Here is a 13,572-nt window from a genome sequence, read left to right as displayed (position 1 = left end):
GATATAATCATGCCGTTGTTAAGCTTGAACGCTTGCATCTCAAACCCCTCTTACATTTTGTCTCACCTGCAATTTTCCGTCCCCGCCCCCCCCCCACCACCCCTCCCCCTTTGGTAACCCCTCCACGCACAGCCAGAGGAGCTGACCAATGTCCTGGAGATCTGCAACATAGTTTTCACCAGCATGTTCACCCTGGAGATGATCCTCAAGCTGACTGCTTTTGGCTTCTTCGAGTACCTGAGGAACCCTTACAACATCTTCGATGGCATCATTGTCATCATCAGGTCTGCACACAAACAAAATCACATCGCCACGCCGATGGTTGAGTTAGGTTGTCAGCAGGGTGGAGTGCGCTGCCATTTAGAGGTTTAAAGAAGATATTTATATTGTCTTTATTTAAATTTCAATATTCAATATTTATATCATGCCACTTTTGTATAAACATACCAAGCTTTGTCCCAACCAGATTTTCCATTTCTTTCGGCGGATTCCCCCAAGTGTTTGAAATATATGAAATGTGTGCAAATAAGATGTGCAAATTGCAGCAGTATTCCTACCAAAACAACATGATATACATAATATACAATTGTCTGCAATTATATACAATTGTCTCTCATCGTTCAGTCTTTTATTCAGCTCATTATGTTATCTTGTGTTTCCAGTTCTATTGAGATTCACACATTTGTTAAAAAAAATGACTCCCTACATATCACGATCATAACATTGTGAATTTTTTACTCTTTTTGTCAAAAGTTGACCTCCAGCTTTGTCTCCTCTCTCTGTGTAAATCTCTCTCACACACACACACACACACACACACACGCTGAACACGTGCAGCGTGTGTGAGATCATCGGTCAGGCAGACGGCGGTCTGTCGGTGCTGAGGACCTTCAGGCTGCTGAGGGTCATCAAACTGGTGAGGTTCATGCCTGCGCTGAGGCGGCAGCTGGTTGTGCTGATGAAGACTATGGACAACGTGGCCACGTTCTGCATGCTGCTTATGCTCTTCATCTTCATCTTCAGGTAACAAAGGGGCACACGGTACTGAAAAGGGGCATTGTGAGGTGGGGGGCGTGTGTTTGTGTGTGTGTGTGTGTTTCCTGTATGTGCACCATGCAAAAATAAAAAGCAATGATAGAATATGAGCCGATTAAGTAAAGTATAGTCGCTGATGGAGGCAGACATGGCCAGAGGACGAAATAATAGGATTAATGGACTACTATTGGAATCCTGAATAGTATCCTGATTTGTAGCTGTATCAAGGTTTTTGTCCTTGACCTTCCTCCTTAAGTTATATATTTGAAGACATTGAACTTTCCATTAAATTAGACAGCTGGGCCTCAGGCAAAAGGATTCAAACAGAAAATCATAACTAATAAGCTGTCAGCTCAAATTCTAACTAAATAATAATCTAAATAAATTATGAATAACTTTAGTTGTAACTGTAAAGATAGTTAGCAGGGTACCATCAGAAAAAGACTCTTCCATCACTCCACTGTGCCATCTAAATCCAAGCAACACAGAGGGAGTGTTCTCCCATTCTCTATTCTCAATACAGGCCTAACATTGTGCCTAAATTATTATTGTGTAGATAAAGAAAACTGGAACCAACAAAAACATAATCATTCACCTGAACCCTCATCTTATAACCCTCCTACACACACACACACACACACACACACGCACATCACCTTACTCGCTTTTTTCCCCTCCAATTCCACTTCCTCACCTTCAGGCTGCTGGTTGTTATTTGAAACAATTTATCAGAATTGTAGCGAGTGCACCGGCCTTTGAAAGATATGAGTTCCACAGCAGCGTAACGCTTGTACCTTAACATGTGTGTGTGTGTGTACATTCTTGCACCCCGGCAGTAAGACAGATGGCACGAGAGGTTTCAGCCAGCTGATGTCACTGACCAAGTAGCATTGGGCCGCTGCAGCTCTGAGTGAACAGTTAAAGTAAAGTACTACTCAGCAAAGACATGAGCTTCTAAATCCTCTCATGAGCCCCTTAAAGCAAGCAGCAATCAATGCGTTGTCTCGGGTTTTACAGTCTTGTGGCAAGCCGGCGGGTGCACGTTGAAGGAAAGCAGCACGAGGGAGGCACATAGGGAATGAAAGATTTACATGGTCGGACAGTTTATGAACAGTGTGTATACCAGGTGTCGTTAAACCTGTGTGTGTGTGTGTGTGTATCATTGTGCCCATGACATACTTAAATGTGTCTATGGCAGCACGTGGATTCTTGGACACATCGCCTCTTGTGTTGCAGTATTCTGGGGATGCATATCTTTGGCTGTAAGTTCAGTCTGAAGACCGAGGCAGGAGACACGGTACCGGACCGGAAGAACTTTGACTCTCTGCTGTGGGCCATCGTCACCGTCTTTCAGGTTAAACACAAACACACAATTCCATAGCTACAGCGTGCTGTCTCTATATACATTTGAGAGCTTATGCACTATATATTATGGTCATTCATATCCTACATTTTGTGCAGATTCTGACTCAGGAGGACTGGAACATGGTGCTGTACAACGGCATGGCCTCCACCTCGCCCTGTGCTGCTCTCTACTTCGTAGCTCTCATGACATTTGGAAACTATGTGCTCTTCAATTTACTGGTTGCCATCCTGGTGGAGGGTTTCCAGGCTGAGGTAAGACATCCTAATTCAGTGTGACACAATCGGCAGTAGGTTAAAGACACTGCTGCAGGACCCCACAAAGGAAGGGCCTGTGTTCCTGCTGTTTGGAGATTTCTGGAAAAGTCCTCACTGAAATAATATTTCTTGAAGGACACAACATATTTGCGATTATTACATAATCACAGCACTTTTGTAAAGCAGCGCTATGCTTGACATGCTCGACGCAGGCACGTGCGAAGGACACAGGGACGTTGATTCTATGCTTTACAGTCGCATGAGCAATGGATCACATGACTGGGAGATGTTGTAAAACACATCTATGTGTATAAATCAGGAATAATAAGGGTTCTAATTGAACCTGGGTGTTTTCGTGCTAGATTTGTGTTGATATTAGTGAAAATAAACCAGCTGGGCTCAAGAGAAAATTGCCTCTCTGACAGGTTTGTAATTAGGAGAGGACGAAGCATTGGCGGTTACTATTTAAATTAGCTTGTGATTGCTAATTATGTCCACACTTACAACCATCTTTCTGCTCCTTACTCTTTCCATCATGTCTCCTCTTTGTTGCTGCGTCCCCCCCCCCCCATCCCTCTCCTTCCCCCCCCCCCCCCCCCCCGCCTCGCTTTCTCCGTCACCTTTTCCTTCCCCAATAAAGGGTGATGCAAACCGCTCCTACTCGGACGATGACAGGTCTTCCTGTAATTTTGAGGAGAGCGATAAGCAGAAGGACTCTCTACATCTCTCAGGTATTGAAATGCGTGTAGCAGCTTTATCGTTTAATAAAGTAATTTTCTTTTCCCCTCTGAGATCATGTGAGTTGTAAAATCATTTTTCACTATCGGCCATGTTGGCTGTTGGCATGAGAAAAGGTAACACACCTGGAATCAGCAGCAGCATCACGCAGTACAGCATAGCAGCACATTATGGAGGCCCCTATTGATGTCTGATTGCATTCTCCCTGAGATCATGTGACTTTTATGTCAGCTTCCTGGAGACCTATTCCGGTAAAGGATGTGTTAGAGATCGGACAAACCACTGGCAGGTATTCCTCTCTTTAGTCATTACGAGCTCCTCTAGGTCTCCTCTACGGTGATTTAGTGTAAATGAAACCTTCCTCTGCCACTCTGAGCTAGCCATAACATTGGTTGAGGACTTTTATGTTTTAATTTGATGGCGTGGGCCAAGATATGTTTTCATGGGACCAAGAGGGAACGAGGGTTTCGCCCTTCATCCATATTACCTCTCCTCCTCCCTCCTTTTATCACCACTGAACCCGTTTCCTTCCACATCCTTCTTCTCTCTCAGACCCAAAGATCTCGACCCTGACCCCAAACGGACACCTGGACTTGTCCGCACTGCCGCACGGCCTGTTCCCAGGAGAGAGGTTAACCTTGGCTCTGGGCTCCAGGAAGAACAGTGTCATTTCTCTGGATCGGGCCAACTTGGAGCAGAGGGTGATGGTAAAAAAAGAACTGAGATTATACCAATGAAAGTGTTTTGATCGGTAATTCCATTTGCCACAGGAAATCTAGTCAGGCCGTGCCTCAGAATTACAGTAAAGGCCACCGAACAGACTTCTCCCTCCTCTTTCCCAGTATCCAGCTCGAGGTTATCACAACTGGGGGCGCCCGCTCCCCACCCAGCCCCAGGCCCTGTGGGCCCGGCGCTCCAGCTGGAACAGCCTGGGAGGATGCCGCCCTTTCTCCTCCTCGTCCCCCTCCGCTAGTCCGGCGTTCACCCCCACCTCCGCCAGGCCCTTCTACGGCTACGGCCTGGGGGGTCTTGGCGGGGTGGTCGGCGGAAGCCTGCGCATCCGGGGTCCCCGGGCCTCCTCGTCGCCGCACCGCCACTTCCACCACGTCCACCGGGACGAGGAGGAGTCCCTCCTCTCTCCTCCGCCCGCTGCCCCGCACTCTCTGCACCTCCCTCACCCCGTGCGGCCGGGCTACTTCGTGCCCCGCAGGGACCGCAGAGCTCTGTCCCTGGAGCTGCCCCACCTGCTGCAGGTGCCGGGACCGCCGCACCCTCCGCCACCGACCCCGCACCCTCTGCCGCCGCCCCCCGCGGCGCTCCACGCGCACCGCGGGAAGAAGAGCTTCTCCGGGGCGGCGCCTCCGGGCGGCGGTGACGGCCTGGGTTTCTACGGCGGGGTTCACCAGGACTGTAACGGGAAGACCCCTCTGTCCCGGCACCTCCAGCTGCCTCCCAGGCACCACGGCGAGACGCCTGGAGGGGCCAACCCCCAGGGACAGCTGATGGCCGACGTCTTCCCCCAGGTGAACACGCGCGGCAAGGACCGGGAGGACCTGGACGACGACATTGAATACGTGAGTCGCCGTTTAGTGGGTGTGGGAGGGAATTTAAACGGTGATATAGCACCAGGGGGAAAAAAAGGGCCCGGTGAGTAAATGGAGTAATCATACGAGTTTCCTATAATACATCAATTACACGGACTCGGATAATTATCCCTGAGATGTAACAGCGTGTTTAAAAAAAGAAAGAAAGAAAAGAAACACCTTGTAATCTTGTGATTCCCAATGACTGAAGCTTTTAGCGTCTGTTGTTAGAGTAAAGGCTGTTAAACATGCAGTAATCTCCTGCTCTCTTGTGTAGGATTTCCAAGTAGACTGTTTAAAGCCTGCACTCTCATCACCTGGGCCTTTTGGGAGTCCCTTTGTTTTTCTTGTAAACAAGTCTATGTTTGAGAGAAACAGGGTTAATTAGAAAGGACTATTTAGGCAGCAGATAGCTATTCAGATGGTAATGTTGGAGGATGCTCCAGGTTTTGTCCTGCAGAAGTGTATTGGTTTTGTAAATAATTTAAATATTCGGAAAGCGGTTTGATGCCCAATTATTCTGTGCATGCTGTATGGCCTCTGCTGGTGTGTGTGTGTGTGTGAGCGTGCCATGATGTGTGTTGGTATGTGTGTGTTGCAGAGCTTGTGCTTCCGTATCCAGAAGATGTTAGAAGCGTACAAACCGGAGTGGTGCGAGAGCAGAGAGGACTGGTCCGTCTTCCTGTTCTCCCCGCAGAACAGGTGAGTCGCTTTTACCCATCGCACCACGTTCACCTTTCACCTTTATTTCAAACCTGCTTTACACAGCCCATCCATTTTGCAGACTCCGACAGGCGCACAGGTATTATCGGCTGCAAAACAAGAACCACATTTATAGGTTGCCGCCTTATTGATATTTTCCTCCCGTGTTGGAGAAGAAGAAACACGCCTCAGAGGGGAATTCACTACAATGAATTCAATTCTACATTAATTAGGAGTAATTCTGTTTGTTTGAATGGGAATCAGTTAAGTTTTAATGAAAGGCATCCAAAATCTTTCATCCATTTCAATCTACACAGATAAATATCTGCTCTCGGAGTGTCACATGCTGCGGTTTGAAATATTCACGACTTACATGTCCCCTCCCCTCCTGCCTGTCTCTCCCTCTGTCTGTTTTTTTTTTGTCTGGTATTTGTTCCTTCCTTCCTCCCAGCAGAGCATTGAACTCAGGGGTCTGTTGCTTCGGAGAGTGTTGTTAATGTCATTTGTTTCGAATTAGGAGCAATGTAAACATCGGGCCGAATCAGGGTTTTTACTCAGATGTAAGGGAGACCCCCCTCCCCCCATCCCCAAAGCCTGCTACTTCCTACCTTCCTCTATTCATCCTTAACCCTTGTCCTCACCTCTCCTTTCCTCTGCTCCCCTGTCACTCCAGATTCCGACAGATATGCCAGTCCATCATTGCCCATAAGCTGTTTGACTATGTGGTGCTGGCCTTCATCTTCTCCAACTGCATTACAGTAGCTCTGGAGCGGCCCAAGATACTGCAGGGCAGCTTGGTGAGATACTCTGAAGCTCCTTCAGGTTTTCTTCTCCAAATACATTAGGATTTAATTACCTTTAAAGGGTGGCAGTAGTATATGATTTGACTAACCCTTATTGTCTCATCTTTTCCTGACTCCCCGTGTTTGTTACAGGAAAGAGTCTTCCTCACCATCTCCAACTACATCTTTACTGCCATCTTTGTGAGCGAGATGACACTCAAGGTAACATTTTACAACCTGTCTCTACTACCGATGTGTCCTGTGTGTGTAGTTTGTGTGCAGAGGCGTGTTTTTTGGCTGTCCTCCTCTCATGTTTGCCTGGTTCTTCCTCTCTCTCTCTCTCTGAATTGACTTGACTTCAGTGCTCGCACAGCCCCTCCCCTCCCCTACACTTCTTTCTCAGCAATTCCCATGTTCTTTTGGAGAATAGAGCAATTAAGCAATGTCATTAATTAGTCGCTAGTCTTTTTTGGACGCAGTCCATCTCCAGCACTCCCCCACACTCTCTCCTTCTTCTCGTCCTCGCCGATTTTAACTGCATCTTTTTTTTTTATGCGTGTCTCCTCTTCCTTTGGGTACCTTCATTTTCGTCAGTCTGTGTTTTTTCCCCTGACTCCCCAGCTGTCCTTTCTTTTTTTTTTTTATTTTCTCTCCCTCCCCTCCAATGCAACTGTCTCTGTATTCTCTGCAAAATACTTTGGCACAAGTGGCCTATCAATTATGCACTCCCACGATCAATTATTAACCAATCACAGCCCGCCAAGGAGCCGCGAGGCCTGTCAGCCCTCTGGCCGAGCCGCGCGTGCCTCCCTCTGAGTCTCAGTCTGCCTGAGCCTCGCGTATCTTCATGATGGGTTTTTTGTAGCATTAATCTCTCCGTAGGACTCCACGAGTCCAGCTCTGCTTACCGGATACGGCCACGTAAGAAGAAGCACGGCGAGGTCGAGTGATTGAAGCTCGGCGTGTTGCAAAAGGAGGCTGCGGACACAGTGTAGCTCTCTCTCACAAACTCAAATTGTGATCTCGATAACATTCCGTTCATATTTTGGTGTTCAGTTCTACAGTGAGGTGTTTGCAGGGCAATGATCTTTTCAACGCCTCGATCTGTTTGCACACCAACCCCCGTCGTCCCTCTGAAGCTTCACCGGACACTCGGGGGATACCGCTTTGAAATGTCACTTGCAGAATGTTAATGCTCTCGCCGTTGCTGCAAAAAAACTCTTAGTCCACCTGTGTGCATTTCTATGACGCTGTGCAACATCCCTCCCTCAACGCGAGAACGCCATTGAGACACTTCACCAACAGATATTACAAGTCATTCCGATTTTCTAAAGGGATGTTTAGCTGCCGCGCCATCTTGTCTTCTCCCCAGGTGGTGTCCATGGGTCTGTACGTAGGTGAACAGGCTTACCTGCGCAGCAGCTGGAACATTCTGGATGGCTTCCTGGTTTTTGTGTCTTTGATTGACATCGTCGTGTCCATGGCGGGAGGAGCCAAGATCCTGGGGGTGCTACGAGTACTCCGGCTGCTCAGGACGCTGCGTCCCCTCAGGTACGGACCATGTGATAGTTTTGTCCAAAACAAAACATTTAAAGTATTGAATACATTTAATCATTTTTTTTTTGTCTACTCTTCAGGGTGATTAGCAGAGCTCCAGGTCTGAAGCTGGTGGTGGAGACCCTCATAACCTCCCTCAAACCCATCGGCAACATTGTTCTCATCTGTTGTGCCTTCTTCATCATCTTCGGCATTCTTGGGGTGCAGGTAGGGAAACGAGCCGGAGCTGCCGCACGCTAAAACGTTTAAACAGTCAATCGTGTGTGTGCTTCAGTTTCCTTACAATGATTTTTTTAGAAACGTAATCATCTTCCTCCCCGTTTGCTCTAAATTGCGTTAAAGTGCAGTAAATCTCATTGTATTCCCACTTCTTGCATCACTTGGAATCTTTGACCAGCTCATTATTCCACTTAAAAGCATCCTTTCATCTCATCAGAGGAGCCTGCAAGGCCTTTTTCTCTCTTTCATAGAAGTGATGTGACATCATCAAAAACATGGTCTCCTCTTCTGCCGACAGTTGTTTAAAGGCAAATTCTTCTACTGCTTCGGCCTTGACGTCAAAAACATCACCAACAAGTCTGACTGTCTCCAAGCAAACTACAAGTGGGTCCACCACAAGTACAACTTTGACAACCTGGGACAGGTCAGTGTTGTGTGTGTGTGTTATCTGCACGTCTGGTCTGCTTTCATGTTTTTTTGGGGGGGTATTTATCCGTTTTCCTTCCTGTTGTCCAGGCTCTGATGTCCCTGTTTGTTCTCGCCTCCAAGGACGGCTGGGTAAATATTATGTACCACGGCCTGGATGCCGTGTCCGTGGACCAACAGGTACTGAACGGCAGCAAACTTCATGCACGATTTTTGATAAAAACGTTGTCTCTGCTTTGTTTCTGACCTCCTTCTTTCGCTTCCTTCATTTTGTGTTGAATCGCACCGCGAAACGACGTCGACCAACAGCCGGTGACCAACAACAACCCGTGGATGCTGCTGTACTTCATCTCCTTCCTCCTCATCGTCAGCTTCTTTGTCCTCAACATGTTTGTCGGTGTGGTGGTGGAGAACTTCCACAAGTGCCGCCAGCACCAGGAAGTGGAGGAGGCCAAGAGGCGCGAGGAGAAGCGCCAGCGGCGCATGGAAAAGAAGAGGAGAAGTAAGGGAGAGGAATGAGGAGAGAGGTACAGTGTGTAGCGACGAAGGCGCAGGAGAGGCCAGAGGCTGAAAGGGTAGAACCACAAATCAACCAGCAGATATAATGCTAAACACAATAGCAGTACACAATCTGAAACTAGGACTTGAATAACCTGCTCTACCCTTGTTGTTACCATCTGACATCACAATAATCCCTCGCTATTAGCGTGTAGCGCTTTTGATGTGAGAAAGAGGGAGAGATGAGAATGGAGACAGACGGATAATAATTACTCACAAAAAGCATCAGTGTCGTTACTGCTAATTTCCTCCGCAATTTCTGAGCTTTTCTTGTGTTGATAGTGATTTCAGATTGATCAAAGCGCATCAATGTACAGCTTCTGGGCGCTCTGTGTGGAGCAGGTCTCCCCTGGAAAAAATGATCCTCTATTCAATTCAAGTAGGACCAGGAGAACTTTGTTTTGATTTGGCTTCAATATAAAAGTCCTGGTTGTACTCTCCTCAAGGTTTGAACGATCACTGTCACTGTGACAAGTATTTTGTACCTCTGAAGGGGCTTTTTTTTTACACATCAGATACAAAAACGGATTGAATGTGTTCAAAAGCATCATTTGTGTATTTCTTTTACCAACAGAAGCCCAGAAGCTACCCTACTTTGCCAGCTACGGCAACGTGCGCCTGATGATCCACACACTGTGCACGAACCACTACCTGGACCTCATCATCACCTTCATCATCTGCATCAACGTCATCACCATGTCATTGGAGCACTTCAATCAACCTCGTGTAAGCAAAGCTGCAGAGATCTTCATTTGGTGGTAAAAAAAAAATTGTCCCACCGCATGTGGACAAAAACCAGACCAGCTCCACCTCAGTAGGAAGAATTAGCGTTGTGGTATTTTGGGGGGGGGTTTTATAAGCGTTATTTTCCTACACGGGACTACAGCTGCCAATGCTATGCTTTGCTATGCTATGGGAGAGGCATAAAGTGACCATGCTTTCGACAGGATGCCGGTTACACCTTTAAAAAAAAATTGTATGTATTTGGCATCTCCCCACGTGTTCGGAGTTAAAAGCTGTGTTTTATAAAAAAAGGCGAAAGCAGCCAAGCTGGAGCAGTAGCAGGAAGCTGTACTGGGTGTTTGATACAATAAGACCGTGCTCGCCTTTGGAATATCTTAATACTCTGTAAATAGTTCTTGGCTTAAAAAATGTACGTTTGTTCGGGGACGCAACGTGTGAGTGTTTGTTGTGCTGTGAATGGAAGATGTGCCCCCGGCATGTTTGATTTTACTCTGCAAACAATGGGATCAATTCCAATCCAACAGTTTCTTCCTGCTGCTGATACTGAATCCTACTACACCACACACACACACACACACACACAAATCTTTTTTACTCTCTCTTTCCAGTCTCTGGATCTCGCCCTGAAGTACTGCAACTATTTCTTCACCTCTACGTTTGTGCTGGAATCAGTGCTCAAACTCATCGCTTTTGGCTTTCGCCGCTTCTTCAAAGAGAGGTAAAGTGTGTGTTCATACCAGTTGTGTGACGGCGTGACTAGGTGTGTGTGTGTGTGTGTGTGGGTGTCTGTCGATGAAAAACATCTGGAGATTCAATGTCACCAAAAATTGAAAAATGTCTCTATGTTCTTGTGTATTTACTCATTCCCTAATCCCACATTCGATGAAAAGGAAACATTGAAGAGTGGCTCATGATCTTGTGAATTAATGTATAATATAAATAGCTGCTCAATAAACCCTGTTTTTAGTTCAAAGTGATGCAGCTTTACAAATTGCTTTGATGATTAGAAATAAAATATGGAGTAACAACCTTGACAATATAGAGTATTATGAAATATGTTGAAATATGGAATCTCGCCCAGAGGCGTTCCGTTATTATATTGATTTAACCATATTCTGCCACATACAACACTCATGTCACACATCATCTGTTATGTTAAAGACTACTGAAATGTTCTTTTTATCACAGTAAGAAGCAACGGTTTCCTTGCTTTCATGGTTCCTTGGTCACAATCATTATTCCTTTCCCTTATTCCACAAGAAAGTAAACCATAAACTCTAATTGATTTGCAGTTAGTACAGATTTTAGGCCTGATATGTCCTTTTTTTTCCTCGTTGTGGCCATCTAGTAGGAGATCTACAGCTCGTTAGGAAACGCTCCATTCTCTGCATGTGATAGTTCTGCACTTACTGTACTCACCTTAGTTTGACCTCCATGGGAAACACACCTCAGCACTGGTCTGCTCACTCCCACATTCACTCAGTGAGTGGCCAGACTAATTGAGTGGTCCCCCACCCGAATGTGCACGGTGATAAAACCAATGTCTTTATTCTCCTGGGGAATAGGCGGTGACTAATTAAAGGTAGCGGCAGAGCTGGTATTAACTGATGGCAGCCTAATACCGTTGGCTTATTTTAGTTTGGTGAGGGCGAGAGAGAGAGAGAGAGAGAGAGAGATCTAAGGTGACAGATGGGGGGGGTGCGTGAGTTACGGAGAAGATACCGATAATATATAAGAGGAAGCAGAACTATGAATAATGGAAAGGGGAATAGAAGGGTGGATATAGAAACAATTCATCACATGCTCATAGGCTTTCTTAAGTATTATTAGTATCATTATTTTAAGGAGCGTTATTTCTTAAACATGAAGGCAGCTGCCGTCCTCACTTTCAACGGGCCGGGTGGCTGCGACCACAAAGGATGACGCACCCTCTTTTGCCTCTGCGGTAAAGCTCGGTAAGTCCCCAACAAACAAAATAGGCCCCCGGGCTGCCGGAGACGAGGATGAGTCACGGGGCGGCGCTTGATGCTCGATTGTCAGTGGCGTTTGTTTGGCACGCGCCACTGACGGACGAGTTGGCGGGGCAAAGTGTTTTAGCACCCTGTGTGCCTTGCCGCCTCGACAGTTTTAGAAAAGATAAGTATTGACTATCTTTCAAAAGGACAAACGAGGAGTGGAGTACTTACTGAAACAATTACACGAGGCCTTAGAGGACGAGCACCTGGGGAAGCTCGCAAAAAAAGGATGCAGCAACATCCGTTCAGAATACATGCCCTTAAACTATTAAAATGACTACGGTGTGTTCAAAGTCTCTCATCTACCACCATATTCATCTGATTTGTCAATATCCGTCCGCCATCTGTCCTAAATCCCAGCATTTAGTGTGATCTATTGAAGGGTTTTTGGAGCTGAGGCACTGTATTATCGCAGAGTAGCTGTTAAAGGAGAGTAATGCATTAATGAAGTAAAATAATTTACCGTATGTGTCATCGTACGCCAAGAACCTCTCACACATCCCCCCCCGCCCAGTGCATTAGTCGTTGTAGGAGCCAATAAGTGCACAACTGTATTCGGTCATAGTTACGTATAGTATATTTTCTGTCTGCACGCACTTTGTGTGTGTTTGTGGTGCAATGCCTTCACATGCACTTGTCTCTGCGGATTCCAGGTGGAACCAGTTGGACCTCGCCATTGTGCTTCTGTCGGTGATGGGAATAACCCTGGAGGAGATCGAGATCAGTGCGGCGCTGCCTATCAACCCCACTATCATCAGGATCATGAGAGTACTGAGGATAGCAAGAGGTACACACACACACACACACACGCACACACACACACACATGCACACACAATTCCTAAATGGTTTGAGCAAACATTGATTTCGGTGCATTAAAATATCTATATAAGTTGTAGCATAGCAGCTAATTTCTAAAGGCTATTTTCCTCATTTGTGTTTGTGTGTGTGTGTGTGTGTGTGTGTGTGTGTGTGTGTGTGTTGGTCACACTGCCTGTAAATGAAGAACTGACCTTTCCACTGTTAAATGTTTCCCAGTTAGCCTGTAATTGAACCTGAGGGATTTCCCCCACTAAATGGCCACACTTCTCTGTTCTCTTCCACACGCACACACAGTGCTGAAGCTGCTGAAGATGGCGACAGGAATGAGAGCCCTGCTGGATACGGTGGTCCAAGCCCTGCCTCAGGTACAGTCTACAGAGACACACAGCACGAGGGAGAGATGGTCAGCCTCAGTCGATGGCTCCTCCTCCTCCTCCTCCTCCTCCTCTTCCTCCTTTGGCTCTTATTTTTGGGAGTGGCTTTCATGTGCAGCCTCCTAATGATGTTGTTATCAGAATTCCAAGATACATTGATCAATTATTGATGATTAAGGATTTAAAAAAATAAATAAATGATGTTTTCTTAAGCTTTGTTCACTAAACTTTGAGCATGACTTTGACCTCTGGCTTCTCATTATCATATTTAAAAAAATGAAAAATGATGGACAATATTGTGATGGTCACTCATATTTCATGTACGTAACCAGGTAGCTGATTAGCTTCGCTTCAAGACGCTGGGAAACGGAATAATCCACAAAATCAAAACATAACTT

At 46.3% G+C, this 13,572-nt stretch overlaps 1 protein-coding gene across 5 annotated transcripts in view; it reads left to right on the top strand.

Moving 5' to 3' along the window:
* Positions 1 to 13,572, top strand: part of LOC119221097 (voltage-dependent T-type calcium channel subunit alpha-1I-like) — a 116,189-nt gene that overhangs the window by 83,856 nt on the left and 18,761 nt on the right. For all 5 annotated transcript variants that reach the window (XM_062566325.1, XM_062566324.1, XM_062566323.1 and 2 more), the window contains exons 11-29: positions 133 to 284; positions 838 to 1,023; positions 2,272 to 2,389; positions 2,497 to 2,652; positions 3,296 to 3,386; positions 3,946 to 4,100; positions 4,236 to 4,967; positions 5,578 to 5,678; positions 6,352 to 6,475; positions 6,614 to 6,682; positions 7,833 to 8,011; positions 8,098 to 8,224; positions 8,535 to 8,660; positions 8,753 to 8,842; positions 8,972 to 9,164; positions 9,795 to 9,946; positions 10,573 to 10,682; positions 12,633 to 12,766; positions 13,095 to 13,165. In XM_062566325.1, the coding sequence (XP_062422309.1) occupies positions 133 to 284; positions 838 to 1,023; positions 2,272 to 2,389; positions 2,497 to 2,652; positions 3,296 to 3,386; positions 3,946 to 4,100; positions 4,236 to 4,967; positions 5,578 to 5,678; positions 6,352 to 6,475; positions 6,614 to 6,682; positions 7,833 to 8,011; positions 8,098 to 8,224; positions 8,535 to 8,660; positions 8,753 to 8,842; positions 8,972 to 9,164; positions 9,795 to 9,946; positions 10,573 to 10,682; positions 12,633 to 12,766; positions 13,095 to 13,165 (3,066 nt within the window). The remainder of the gene's footprint in view (positions 1 to 132; positions 285 to 837; positions 1,024 to 2,271; positions 2,390 to 2,496; positions 2,653 to 3,295; positions 3,387 to 3,945; positions 4,101 to 4,235; positions 4,968 to 5,577; positions 5,679 to 6,351; positions 6,476 to 6,613; positions 6,683 to 7,832; positions 8,012 to 8,097; positions 8,225 to 8,534; positions 8,661 to 8,752; positions 8,843 to 8,971; positions 9,165 to 9,794; positions 9,947 to 10,572; positions 10,683 to 12,632; positions 12,767 to 13,094; positions 13,166 to 13,572) is intronic.

Source organism: Pungitius pungitius, chromosome 12 (assembly GCF_949316345.1).
Source record: "Pungitius pungitius chromosome 12, fPunPun2.1, whole genome shotgun sequence".
In the NCBI taxonomy this organism is placed as follows: domain Eukaryota; kingdom Metazoa; phylum Chordata; class Actinopteri; order Perciformes; family Gasterosteidae; genus Pungitius; species Pungitius pungitius.
This window is presented reverse-complemented; position numbering and strand designations above follow the sequence as displayed.